A 14,285-nucleotide genomic window follows, 5' to 3' on the forward strand; every position below is an offset into this window, starting at 1 on the left:
GCACATGACTTCGTCAGAATACTCTGGACACGTCATTAGATTGTGTAGCTAATGGAAAAAAAAAAAAAAAGCAAAACATTTCCGCAGCATTTTATTCATTATTTTTTGTTTTACAGCTCAAGAATGTTTGGGGCTAAATGTTTTTGTTTTTACACATATACATTCACACATAACAAACTGGAGTTTATATAAAAAAGTTATACAAAAAAAGGACAAACACAGGCATCGCCACATGGGATGGCAAAGGCATTAAGTTGTTGATGTCGAAGAAGAATATTTGGTGAAACAAAAACACCACCAGATCTTACAGTATGCCGCGCGCATGCAATGTTAAGTCTATTAAGTCACTATCGTTGCTACTGAGGAATGATTTTCTATGGTTGTAACCCACTTTGGGTGGGATGCAATAAGGCAGGCATGTTGCCGAGATAGGAATGAAGGCATAATCACTGAAATACAGTACAATATTGATGAAATAATACCGAACTGATTGAAGTAGAAAAGATGAATGGGAAGAAATTGCAGAAGAAACCTTAGATTGAGATTAAGGTCAAAATACTGGACTCAAAAAAACACACAAATAAACATCCATGAACACAGCTTTTATACTGTATATTTGGTCACTATGCTTAAACATTGGCTACCTAAAAAGCCTTAAAGCTTGTGCATCTGATAGGTCCATATGTTATATTTCTGTAAATCAAAGTTTAAATGCGATGCATCAGAAAAACGGCGACTTAAACCATGTGCTGGAGCTTTAGAGTCAAAAATAAAAAGACATTTCAAATAATCAGAATAGGTCCTGTTTGGAGCTATGCTGGTGACACTTTTAGCTACAAAATAGCGCAATCTGTGCTGGTAAAAGCTTTGCTCGGCTCTTTGCTCGCGGTTTGTGCAGCCTTACAGCATACATATAATACTTAACTTTGCTCCTATTGAATCAAGTTTACCTTGTTCTAAAAGTCAAATGATGCTATTATTCGCAGGCATGCCTGCTAAAGTGGTATTGAACTAGCAGGAGGAGGTTCCTCCAAGGTGATGCTGAGAGCAGCAGGTAGAGTGTTCACACTTCCAGGTTGCTACTCTAGGATCTGACTGTTCTGTGCAAGATATGCGGAGCATTTTAGCGTAAACATACGACAAGGCTTAAACAAGGTGCAGTACTTTACCTCTGCACTAAAGTGGATCAGACAAAAAGACGAGTGGACGTGACGCCAACGCTGCAAGCAAACACTGTTTTTATGTAGCACATTCACGCCTGTGAGCCAACGCTGACAAAAAGCCCTGTTTGTTTCAAGAAGGCCAAACTCTGAATGGAACCTGTGCTTTTGGATTTGGTTCATGATTAAATGGGGGATTGAGGGGGGGAGGGGAGGGCATAGTGGGTTCACTGGGCGGCCTGCTTGGCTCGCTTGGAGTGGCACTTCATACACAGGATGCGACCATCCAGTGGGTAGCAGCCATTTTCATCCGCTTCTATGGAGAGAGGGCGAACACAGTCCTGTGGAATAACACCAGAAGTCACAATCTATGGGTACAAGATTTGTACTCCTCCAAGATCAGCACAATTTAAGTGCAATGATAACCACGGAATGGTGAAACTCACCATAAGTCAACATCAATAGTAAAAAAAAAAAGAATCAGTGCTGTTTTCAGGTTGAAAAAATTCATATATAAATGGCTAAATTACCTCAAATACATTTACGTCATTCAAAAGACACATTCAAATACTCCCAATGCTAACACGTGTGAGTCTATATTGTGTATTATATAGGTCTTATTGACTTTTATGTCTACTAAATTGGGTAATATGGTGACTATGGTGTGTTATGTCATGTCTAAAGGGCTCTATTAAGAAGGTTAAAAACTGTTCTTTTACAAAAATATTCCATTTGTAAAAAGGAATTGTATTAGCAGAAATTGTTATTGATTATTGCTGCACTGCAATGTAAAAAAAGTAAACAAATAGGAAGTAAACACAACCTATACACACATTGGCGTCATTATCAGTGCAAGGTATCAGTGTTGTTTTGTGGTTGAAAAAATGCATATATAAATGGCTAAATTACCTCAAATACATTTAAGTCATTCAAAAGACACATTCAAATACTCCCAATGCTTACATGTGTGAGTCTATATTGTGTATTATATAGGTCTTATTGACTTCTATGTCTACTACATTGGGTAATATGAGTGTAAAGGTGGCTCTATTAAGAAGGTTAAAAACTGTTCTTGTACAAAAATATTCCATTTGTAAAAAGGAATTGTATTAGCAGTAATTGTTAACCATGATAAATGACGGATGACCATAGTTTCACTTGACAACAATTTTTTTTCTATACTTGTATAAAAGTTAAAACTGTGATGTACTTGACTCCTTACATCATTAAAGCTGAGTACTTTTATGATATACTGTAGCTGTTAACTTATTTTTACACTTGTAACACTTCAGAATGTTAAAATGTTCCTCTAAAAGTGCCTTTACAGTTAATAACATGTTATTATAGTCACATTTGAATGTTCTAGTGTATGTAATGCTGCTGTGTTTGTCTTACTTCGCAGCGGTAACACTTGAGGTGGAAGTTCTTCTCAAGAGCCACAACCCGGACTGTCTCCTCGCTGCCTGGCGCTGGAATAATGGGCTCATTGCAGCTGACACAAAGAGGGGAGAAACGCCTGGAATGGGGAAAAAAGATAAAGTCACATTCCCAAATACTAACACCTTTGGTGATAATGAGGATTTATGATTAATTTCTCAGTATGCACCTATGGTAGTCCGCGACACAGTATGGGTTGTTGTTGTTATCGGTGATGAAGGGCGCGCCCTCCAGTATGCAGGAGCAGGTAATGCAGCGGAAACATTGAGAATGGAAACACTGACCCACCGCCTTCAGCACACGGTCCGTAATCCTCTCCCCGCATCGAGAACACACTGCAAGGGAATTCTGAGGAGGAACACAGGGAGCATGAAGATGTGAACTTTAAAATGATGCACTTGATGAACAAAGACTTCCATTCATTTTCTGATACGGTCTTCTCACCATGTAGCAGTCCTCACACTGTGGGGTGCCATCCCTGTCATAGAACTGCATGCCCTGCAGGGGGCGATGGCAGGTCATGCAACAGAAGCAGTTTGAGTGGAAGAGTTTATCCATGGCCCTCACTGCTGGCTGAGTACGGGACAACGCCTCACCACACTTGCCACAAACCTCTGAAATGACAGTAGAGATGGAAAGACTGGTATTAGAAGGGTCAAAAGATAACAAAAATAGGTTATTCTCAAATATACAGTTTCCTGCTGGTTAATGTTACAAGTCTGTACCAGTAGGCGGGGCCGGGCCCACAGGTGGGAGAGCGTCCATGTTTTTGATGAAGTCCTTGGTCATTCTCTCCAGTTCTTCCACCTCCCTCATGTTGAGGGGGACACCTCCACCTGAGGTTAACACTGGACCAGAACGTGATGGCTGCCGACACACAGACAATTAAGTCATAATACTCACCGGATACAGTCGTATAAAAAAGACAGTAATGAGTTGAACATACCATGGTTGCAGGAGGAGATTTCATTGGCTGACTGGAGGAGGACAAGGGTGGAGGAGATGCCATAGTCTTAGGTTGGGTCGGTGGCACGGCAGCAGGTGGGGTTTGGTTGACATTCACCTGACTGACAAATGGAGTACTCTTCGTGTGGCTCGTGGTGGCCATGTTTGACGGAGCAGGCGGTGCAGGGGCAGCAGCTGGCGGCGGGGGCAAAGTGCTTGTGCTCGATGCAGGGGGGTGTTTTGGCTCACCACTGGCTGCGTACGGAGAGTGGTTTAGGTTCTGGTTGAGTTTTTTGGCCAGCGACGATGACGAAGTGGCCGTTCTTGCTCCAAACGGAGACTTGGCGACTGCTGGTGGCGGCAAGTTGTGATTACGGCTCGTGCGGGCTTTGAGCTCCTCGGCCCACGGTGCAGGAGGGGGGCGGTCTCCCATCTCAGGAGGAGGGAGGAATGACAGAGTTGGTTTGGGTGCTGTTGGTGGGGGACCGGCTGGTTTGGGTGATGGTGTGGAATACTGGCTAGGCAACTGTGGACACATGAAATAAAAGACTCCTCAGATGATTAAAAAACAAAACTATGAAACAAGCTGCTGAAATGAGCTCAGGGGAAGGTAATATCTGGCACAAAACACATCAACAGTTTTGACTGAGGCACTTTGATAAAGCAAATACGACGCCTCGTGTTGTTTTGGAGCTTATCAACAGGGATTCAGCTTTCTGACATTTATTTTACAGATTTGAAGCAAACATTATTGTGCCCTGATCCTGCACCTCATGCTTGGATTAAACACACACCATTTATGGACCTCTCACTGGGTCTCTGGCAGCACAGTCTGGCTTCATCACACTCCCCACTCACTCAATCACTCACTCCGGTGTGCAACGCTCTCTGCAAGCATCTCCCCACTCTGCCAGCCCGATGTGCTGTGTGTGCAGTTCACTTATCATCGAGTTTTCCACCTGAACTGAGACTCATATAACCAGAACTGGCAACACTCATTATTTCCACTAACCGGCCAAGTCTTTGTTTTAGATAGATATACTTCATTCATAGTCATCTTTTTCCCCCCCATCATATCCATAACAAATTCAAAGATCGCTTATTGTCCCTCGGGTCGTCTCTGTCAAACGTTTTTCACTTTTCAAACACCGTGTCGATAGGAAAAAGCCGCAGGCGTTACCTTAGGGTTGAAGGGGCCCCGTGTCTCCATTTCCGAAAGCAAGTCGGTCAGAGAGTCGATCTGCTTATCAAAACTTGTTTGCTTCTCCATAGCCCTCTGCCAGACAAAGGATGGGAGGGAAGAAACGCATTATGTACTGTACATTACAAAATGGGCATAAATGATATGTAGCTACAAACTGTAGAAAGTGAGTTGAACAGCTGAGTGAAAGTGAAAACGGGTTAAAATGATGATGTAATAAATGTTTTAAATTTGTACTAATTGCACGACAGAAAGGTATTATTCAGTTTATTCAGCATTTGATACTGTAAATGAAATGAAAATCACCTTATCGCTTATTCTTTTCTTAAGTTATTTTGTTAATTTTCTAATTCATTTTTTCCACTTTTAGCTATCGAATGACTGTGGAACAATTGTTAAAATAATTCGAAGTCCATGTTTCATTGTCACAGGGTCCGTTCTGGCTTACCTGTGGGTGTCCAGCAGCACTGGGGAAGCTAGTACCAGTGGCGGGGAGGGGTGGTGCAGGTGGTGCAGGTGGTGCAGGTGGTGCAGGTGGTGGCGGCGGCGGCAGCAGCGAAGGGGGTGAGGCAAAACTGGACAAACCGGTGCTCTCCCCAAGGGGGGGCGGCAGGGAAAGGTCATCTGCGACAGGGGGCGGAGCCGGGAAGGCCGGAGCGGGGGCGTCAGAGGCGGGAGGAGTGATCTGACATTCGGGGGGAGGGGCTGGCAAGTCGTCATCCATAGGCGGGGGAGGAGGCGGGGGAGGGAAATCTGGGAGAAATAAAGGGGAGGAGTTGATTGGTTGTAATTTGGGACTGTCGGTGTTAGAATAATCAAGGTCATCATTGATTATGAGGAGCTGATATGCAAATGACATCACAGTCGCCTGCCTGCGAAAAATTTCAGTTAAAGCGAATTCTGTTAATGTTAACATGAGGCCACCAAAAACTCAACATTACCTCAAATGTGTTTGTATTCTCATTCACTTGCAGTGTTGTCTTGAATTTTTTTAAATTACAGATCACCTGAGGGAAGGCAGATGTTGCTCAAGTGGCTAATTACACCAGTCCACCTTACTGCATTATGTAAACTATCAAGTAAACTACTCATAATATTCTGGTTTGTTCTCTTGTTTTGTCACACTGACTAGAAAAAACTCTCTATGTACAGTATATTGCTATGGTGTAAATACTGATCGAATATAATGTGGGAATACCATCAGAGAGTGAGGGTGGCGGCGGGGGCAGATCGCCCACTCGTCCAATCACGCCTGTGCCCACGGGCATCGGCGACGGAGCGGAGGGAGGCGTCATACTTTTGGGCCGCGGTGGTGCCACCGAAGCAAACTTCTTTGGCTGGTTGTAGAAGGATGGCGTGGTGACCTTGAAGTTGAGTGAGGACGTCACCATGACCGGCTTGCTGCTGCTGCTGCTGGAGCTGTCCATCTTTGATTATTTATACCTGGGGAGGAACACAACCAAATTTGAGACATTTTGACGTCAAATATATTTGTGTTAAAAATACGTTTGAAGTTGAGGTTTTGTTATACTGTTATGGTTAACACACAGTACATGGTATTGTAGTTATGTTTACATCATTAAATAATATTTAAGGTAGATTGAGGTAAAGCCGGGGCGGCATGGTGATCGAGTGGTTAGCGCGCAGACCTCAAAGCTAGGAGACCAGGGTTCAATTCCACCCTCAGCCATCTCTGTGTGGAGTTTGCATGTTCTTCCCGTGCATGCGTGGGTTTTCTCCGGGAACTCCGGTTTCCTCCCACATTCCAAAAACATGCTAGGTTAATTGGCGACTCCAAATTGTCCATAGGTATGAATGTGAGTGTGAATGGTCTATATGTGCCCTGTGATTGGCTGGCGACCAGTCCAGGGTGTACCCCGCCTCTCGCCCCAAGACAGCTGGGATAGGCTCCAGCACCCCCGCGACCCTCGTGAGGAAAAGTGGTAGAAAATGAATGAATGAATGAGGTAAAGCCAGGCAAATTTGAATTGTATTGTAGCCTAGTGGATTATGGTCTGGATTTAGCCATAAAATATAAAAACACAGATTTTGCTAAATAATTAATGAATTTAATTCCAGACACTGTAATCACAAAAGCTTTGTCAAATTGTCAATGGCTGGATTTAAAGGAAAATTACACCATTAGCACTGGACCGTGTACACAGAGCAGATGCGGCTTCCACAGAAAACTCAAAATATTTATCACATGGCTGTTTATGAGGGCATAAATCACACTCCCAAGTGGGTCGTGGATGTCTAAGTAACATTACCATGCAATGTGCGTCAGGGAAAAAAGGGGTCAGGTCAGCTCATACATTGCTTGATGTTTAACAAATATTGATCTTACCACAGTGTATTTACAAAGATCGCGACGCAATGTGGGAGGGAAGACTACCAATTCCGATTTCCAACAGAAGCTTTCGTCAAAAGATGTGGTGTGTGTGCCTCGTAAACTCATCTATAGGCGTACTACCAGTCATGCAGCTGAAACAACTCTCTGTTTCAATGATGACTTGTCACATTCTTTCTTTTTAGCCTGCTGCCCTACAAGAATACCAGGAAGAACTTTGGGTATGTGTCATTTCCAATTCTCTTTCCCGAGACACACAAGTTCTGACATGACATGAGCTCTTAAAGTACACTGAAGATTGCATAACAAGTTTGAACAACTGAAATTGAAATGTTTTAGGCATATGATCCCTTATCTATTTAAATTGCCATTGTGTCGCATTCCACACAACCAGCTTTCTCTGAAAAGTTGTGTTGTGTTCAATAAAATAAAATAAAAACAAAGTCATGACGTTATTCGGAACTTTAACATCTTGAGTAGCAGCACACCGATGGCCTTTTATGGGGCTGTTTATATAAGACAAAAAAAAATGTCAGGGAAACTTTTAATAGATGTCAATTAACAGTGGAAACAGGTTGCATGTGTTCCTCCTGAGCATTTTAGTCATGGTGAGATCAACTCCAACATCTGCTCCAACAGACCCACAGCTAATCTGTCTTGAAACTTGATGCTGGAGATGAGCGAGAGAGACCCTTTTGCGGTGAACAGAAATGTTGCATTACAGCACAATGACATCACCTTCTGTGTGCTGGTTTGCCTGCCCCCCGCCCCCCCTACGCTGAGCAGCGTTTCCCTCAATCTGTGCAGGTTTAATCTTTGCTCTACCTAAATGGGGAACTGTTTGGGCAACGGCTCATCATAGCGTCATTATTCTTTGTATATGTTCCTCATATTTTTGTCACATGAACTTGAAAGTGTCACTTTGGGCTTGATACAATCACTTCCACTTTGCAGCTTGAATATAAGATTACATTATATAGTCTTATCAAAGCACCCAAATCACACGTTTTTAACTTGCCCCGCTATTAAATAACCTTCTCTACAATGGGAGAGTTAATACAACACCATTGACATGCAAGGGTGTAAAAAAAAAAATGCCAACGGGAATGGGATGCTCTGCTGCATAACTGTATAATTACCAATTTAAATAACAATAGTCAGCCTTTGAAAGTCCCACCTCTGGAGCTTTATTTAAGAAGTAAAAAGTTTCAAAAAAGTCCCATGTTACGTCACAAGCCACGTCATGTGATGTTGTTGCGCTTGAAGATTTCCTTGTTCTAAAAAAAGGATATTAGAGTCAACACTTAGTAGCCATAAAGTAACCAACTTTAGTTTACATACTGTAAAATTGCTTCCTAAATCATTTATTTGTGCATAGTAAAGACGACAGATGACATGTGCAGCAGGCTACTGTAAATATAGGTAAAACTTAATCATGCATTATGGACCATGTCTGCTCCCTCATTGTTATCATTTCGGCAGTATGTTTATGATATAATCTCTCCATTGTTCTGGTGTAAATAGTGCACCCAGTCTTTGGGAAAGTATGTCTTCTAGGCCAGGGTCACTAATGCAGGCACAAACAATCCCCTTATAGATTAGACATCCTTCATTGAGAACCTGTGCTGTGTTCCATCTCTGTTCACACTGAGTCAGCCTGGCCCCAATCAAGTTTCAACACTCTTGATAGACAAAACACAAGTATAACAAGCAGATTTCAGGCTGTAAAGAGCTCCTGTCTCAACTTGTCGAGGCTACAATTAAAAGGAGTATTCCCCCATAAAGTCACGTTCTTCTACATATCTTAAATTTGCCTCCCAAGTGTACCATAATCCTCCAGAATATCCAGAATCCAAAACTGTAATGGTTTTATTTCATTTGAACATGCATCAGATTACAATTGAGTGCATCACATAATCAGTTCACAGTTCCACATGTCCAAAAGGAGTAGGAAAAAGCAAAGCTTATTCAATCCTACCCCTCCCTCTGGTACTTTTATCAGTAACTGTTAACATTTGGTCACTTCCTGTTTTCCAAATATTGTTTTTTTTTTGTCAGGTAGCCGTGTATTGTCACTTCTGTGAATGTAAGGAATGGAATTAAAAGGAGCATTCCCCCATAAAGTCATGTTCTTCTACATATCTTAATTTGCCTACCAAGTGTACCATAATCCTCCAGAATATCCAGAATCCAGACTGGTGTTTCTCTTTACGCTGATAGTAATGTAGGTTAGACTTTTTTGTTGTTAATACAACACTGAATCAACAACACGTCTGTTGGATACAACAAAGCAGGGTGCTTCATTTTGCCTAAATTGGTTCAATACGTTATTATTAACCTTTAAGGAGGTCCCAACTCACTGACTTGAGTCAATGAACCCAATAAACCAGTTCAAATAATTTACTGTATGTCTGCTGTGTTTCCAGTGTGACTACTGATTCGAGTCAGTTAACCAAAATAACCGAGTCCTCTGTGAACCAAATCATTCGAATCACGAGTCTGTTGTGTTTCCAGAATAGATAAGATATCCAATAAAAAATATCCAATAACCAGAATAATAACCAGAATATGCTGTATTTCCTCAATGGGGACCTCTGAATTTCAACTCCTGATTCATTACAAAGATTTGAATCATTACCCGGTTTGTTTCTGAACCGAACTGTGAACTGATAAACAGTAAAGGAATTATATAAAATGGCACACTGGCTAGCTAGGTGAGGTGCCAAAGCAGTTTACCTGATTTTTACGCTACCTAAGTGCCGAGAAAATGGTTCACGCGTGCTTATGTTCAATGTACCTACATTCCAAGCGAGAACAAACAAAAGACGACTAGGTTCAATCACTGCGGCTGCCTGCGCCATTCACCTGCCAGTCCCACCGGCTACACGTAAATTTCCCCGGCTGTCAGCGCCTCCAACGCTCGGGTTAGCCTAGCTTGGTGCAAGACTAGCACAACCCATTAACAAGCAGAACCTCGCGATGCTTTGGGTGTTCTATTGATGTGGTCAAAGGGATTAACACTTTCCTAGTGTTGGTTTGCCATAGAATTATTAAATAATCTTTAAAGTAAAATGAGTGTGCGGATGCTAGCACGGGAAGCTAACATGGACAACTTTTTTTCGGTGCTTCCGCATAGCCGCCTTTTATTGTCAATGTACATGAAACGGCAAACATGAGAACAATGTGATGGTTTTGTATCGGCCTAATAAAAAATAACCCACAGGTACAGTATGAATAAGTTGTCATAATGTGCGGTCTGTCACGTTAAAGCGACGCAGAATGTGTGTCACAAGCCGCAGGATCCTAAAGTGACAACAGTTGTCCTTATTAGGTCATTTGTTTGTGGTCGTCGTAAAAAAAACAGTTAAAATTCCTACCGTGACAATACACGTGAAGTGGTTCTCCCGTCTTTTTTCGTTGTGGTTGTTCCTCTCAGTGTAATGATAAGAGTGGCTAGTAATGGTAACTTCTCCGCCTCTCTCCCTCGGTGAAGCTTCCTCTGTCCAGCCGCTAGACCCTCCCACTGCGCGTTTCACGCTGGATAAGGAATGACAGCATCCTTTCAAACAAGTTCTTTCTCGTTTGACTTGAGCTCATGAGCTGTGTAGTACAAGGTAAACAGCACCTCTCTCTCTCTCTTTCTGTCCAGTCAGACCCCTCCTCCAACACCCCCCCTGCTCTCCTTTCTCTCTGGATTCTTGCAGCATTCTTCATTCAATGACATCAACCCTCTTCAAGCCTCTCCTTGTAAGGTCAGAAAAGTGAGGGAATGGAGAACAGAGCGAGAGGGAGGGAGAGATCATGGGCAAAAGAGGTTGATTAGGTACAGACATGACATGTGCAACTTGCTTTTTAAAACAAAGCCACTACAGCATCAAGGGCTACATGATAAAGCACCCTTTGTTTGGATTCCAACAAAGGGTCAAGCTGTCAAATGTTTTATTAAATAACTTGAAAAATTCTTAATGAGTTTGGATCAAATCTTCAGAAATTGTCAGTTACGGGATATGGAAGAACTGATCAAATTTTGGAGGTGATCCGGATCACCGTCTGGATCCTGGATTTAAAAAAAAATTGTGAGATACGACCATTTTCGCCATTATTCGGGACATTTAAGCCTTCCAGGTGTATCATGCTAGGTGTTAGCATGTTAGCATTGCTAGCATGATGATATTAGCATTTTAGAAATTTCAGCTGTTTTCATCGGTCAGCACTTATATGAACACTTTTCTTAGCATGCTAACATTAGCATATTAGCAATGCCAGCGTTCTAACAGGCAGAAACTGCTATGCTGGGTGTCAGCATGCTAACATTAGCGTGTTAGCATGCTAGCATGCTAATGTTAATGAGCGCACCAAAATATTTTGCAATTTTCATGAATATGAATTTAAGTAGGGCTGCACGGCGGTCGAGTGGTTAGCACGCAGACCCCACAGCTAGAAGACCCGAGTTAAATTCCACCCTCAGCGATCTCTGAGTGGAGTTTGCATGTTCTCCCCGTGCAGCGGGTACTCCGGTTTCCTCCCACATTCCAAAAACATGCTAGGTTAATTGGCGACTCCAAATTGTCCATAGGTATGAATGTGAGTGTGAATGGTTGTTTGTCTATATGTGCCCTGTGATTGGCTGGCGACCAGTCAATAAATGAATGAATGAATGAACTTAAGTAGACACTTGGCATGTTAACATAATTATACTAACATTTTTGCATTTTCAGAGGTAGGCACTTATATAAACACTTAGTGCTATTATGCTAGATTTTTAGCATACAAATATTAGTATGTTAGCATGCATGTTAGCATGGGAACTATGGTGCTTGGCAGAGGTCTGCGTTTCTGAGTGCTTTTCTGGTTGCATGTGGTTTTTTAAATTTCACAACAAATTTAGTGATTTTATTACATTATTCTTCAATCAATTACTTTTTATTTCATAAGCCTTTTGCATAAATAACAGTTTGGCCACTTTTAACTTTGCAGCATTTGTGCATATAACTCCACAAAAAATTATCAGAGCACTTGGGGGGGGGGGGAAGTAATTTGCTGAAGACAAACAAAGTGATCAAACTTACAGCCCGCACATCTGGTGCTGAGTGATGGAAAGTTTTATGAAATGCATTTTAATAAGTGTAGTAAAGCCTGATTTAAAAAACAAAAACAAAACAAAGATGTCTTCTATAGTGGTGGGCGTATACAAGAGGCAGGCTAATCTCACAGGGGGGCGGGGCAGAGACAGTATCATGTCCATGGGGTTTCCAAGGTTTTTCATTAATGACATCATGAAAACTCAACTTTTAAAGCAACCGTTTCAGTGTCGCTTCTTTAAAAAGTGAAACAAACCCATGAGGGAGATGATAGATTTTTTTAATTTTACATCCGATGCTCATAAACATGCTCTGAGGATGCGTATTCCTGTTAGGATGTCATTAAAAAGTAATTTATTAGTATTTTCCACTCCTGCCAAGCAAAGGTTGTGTAAGCACAGGAGGCACATCTCCCCTGGTTTCAACCACATGCAAATGTTCTCTGGCTAACTGAATTTAAGGGAGTGGTCATCTCTGGAATTCGATCCTACTATTGTCCCACAAGAAATGTTTCCCAGTCTCTTTCCACTTCCACTGACACCAAAAAATGTGTCCAAGCCTCCAGAAGTTTCCTTAAAGGAAAAAAGGCTAAGCTGTAATAATGAAAGTTCTTTCTACTCCCAGCTCCGAGCATCTTTATGGTGACAGAAGTTCTGAGAGTTAGGATCAGGCAGGGTAGAAGGCAGCCGTGGGGTCCAGCCAGTGTGGAGGTAAGAGGCTGCTACAATCAGAGCCAGACAGCCTGGAATGCTGCCAAACCGTGGAATGAACCTCTACCCCCAACCCCCCATCTCTCAGCCTGTCCTCTACACTGCACTTTTATTTCCCTTTCCATCTTTCTTTCCGCTCCTCCCTCTTCACCTTCCTGCTTATGACCAACACCTGAACATTATATCCTCCTATTTCCCCAATGGGAAACCAGGAGGCCAAGATAATGTTTGTTGATAAATGATTAGACTCTATCCTATTAATCAGAAATGTCTTCATATCTCAAAATTAATCCGTCAACAAGAAATTCCAGGCATACTTTAGACAGGATGAGGACCTGCCTACCTGAGAACATGGAAACATTTCTCTGCTGCCAAGCTGGCTTCTATGGTTTCTCTAAGGGTGGCAAGGTCATCCAAATATCAACAGTATTGATACCGGTAGAATTGGTATCATTACTAACATGATGAGATAAAACATTTTTCTTTAAAAATATCAAATTTTTGTTATGTTGTTGCATGTTCTCCCCGTGCATGCGTGGGTTTCCTCCCACATTCCAAAAACATGCTAGGTTAATTAGCGACTCCAAATTGTCCATAGGTATGAATGTGAGTGTGAATGGTTGTTTGTCTATATGTGCCCTGTGATTGGCTGGCGACCAATCCAGGGTGTACCCCGTCTCTCGCCCAAAGAAACTGGGATAGGCTCCAGCATCCTTGCGACCCTCATGAGGATAAGCGGTAGAAAATGAATGAATGTATGAATGTTATGTTGTTTATATCGTAAGTGTCCTGTGATTGGCTGGCGACCAGTCCAGGTGTACCCCGCTTCTTGCCCGAAGACAGCTGGGATAGGCTCCAGCACCCCCAGCAACCCTCGTGAGGATAAACGGTAGAAAATGAATGAATCATTGTTTATACCTCACAGCTAGGAGACCAGGGTTCAATTCCACCCTCGGCCAACTCTGTGTGGAGTTTGCATGTTCTCCCCGTGCATGCGTGGGTTTTCTCCGGGTACTCCGGTTTCCACCCACATTCCAAAAACATGCTAGGTTAATTAGCGACTCCAAATTGTCTATAGGTATGAATGTGAGTGTGAATGGTTGTTTGTCTATATGTGCCCTGTGATTGGCTGGCAACCAGTCCAGGGTGTACCCTGCCTCTCGCCCGAAGACAGCTGGGATAGGCTCCAGCACCCCCAGCGACCCTCGTGAGGATAAGCGGCAGAAAATGAATGAATGAATGAATGTTTATATCGTATGTGCCCTGTGATTGGCTGGCGACCAGTCTAGTGAGTACCCCGCCTCTCACCCAAAGACAGCTGGGATAGGCTCCAGCACCCCTGCGACCCTCGTGAGGATAGCGGTAGAAAATGAATGACTGATTGCTTATATTGTTACATTA

The 14,285-nt window shown here is 42.6% G+C and overlaps 1 protein-coding gene across 2 annotated transcripts; it reads right to left on the reverse strand.

The window, feature by feature from the left end:
• Nucleotides 1–78: 78 nt before the first annotated feature.
• zyx (zyxin) lies at nt 79–10,909 on the reverse strand. 2 transcript variants are annotated; one of them, XM_058052745.2, is made up of 11 exons: nt 10,719–10,909; nt 10,471–10,630; nt 5,942–6,186; nt 5,192–5,496; nt 4,723–4,818; nt 3,544–4,068; nt 3,323–3,464; nt 3,042–3,211; nt 2,767–2,945; nt 2,556–2,676; nt 79–1,501 (listed from the first exon to the last, which is right to left on the reverse strand). In XM_058052745.2, exons 3-11 carry the CDS (start codon nt 6,168–6,170, stop codon nt 1,388–1,390), a joined length of 1,881 nt encoding a protein of 626 aa, XP_057908728.2. In that variant the 5' UTR covers nt 6,171–6,186; nt 10,471–10,630; nt 10,719–10,909; the 3' UTR covers nt 79–1,387. The 2 variants fall into 2 exon arrangements, with proteins under 2 accessions (XP_057908728.2, XP_057908727.2); XM_058052744.2 differs by having other exon boundaries at nt 10,471–10,909.
• Between the last annotated feature and the right edge of the window lie 3,376 nt (nt 10,910–14,285).

Source organism: Doryrhamphus excisus, linkage group LG5, assembly GCF_037039965.1.
Source record: "Doryrhamphus excisus strain RoL-2023G ecotype Guam linkage group LG5, RoL_Dexc_Guam_v1.1, whole genome shotgun sequence".
Taxonomy (NCBI): Eukaryota; Metazoa; Chordata; class Actinopteri; order Syngnathiformes; family Syngnathidae; genus Doryrhamphus; species Doryrhamphus excisus.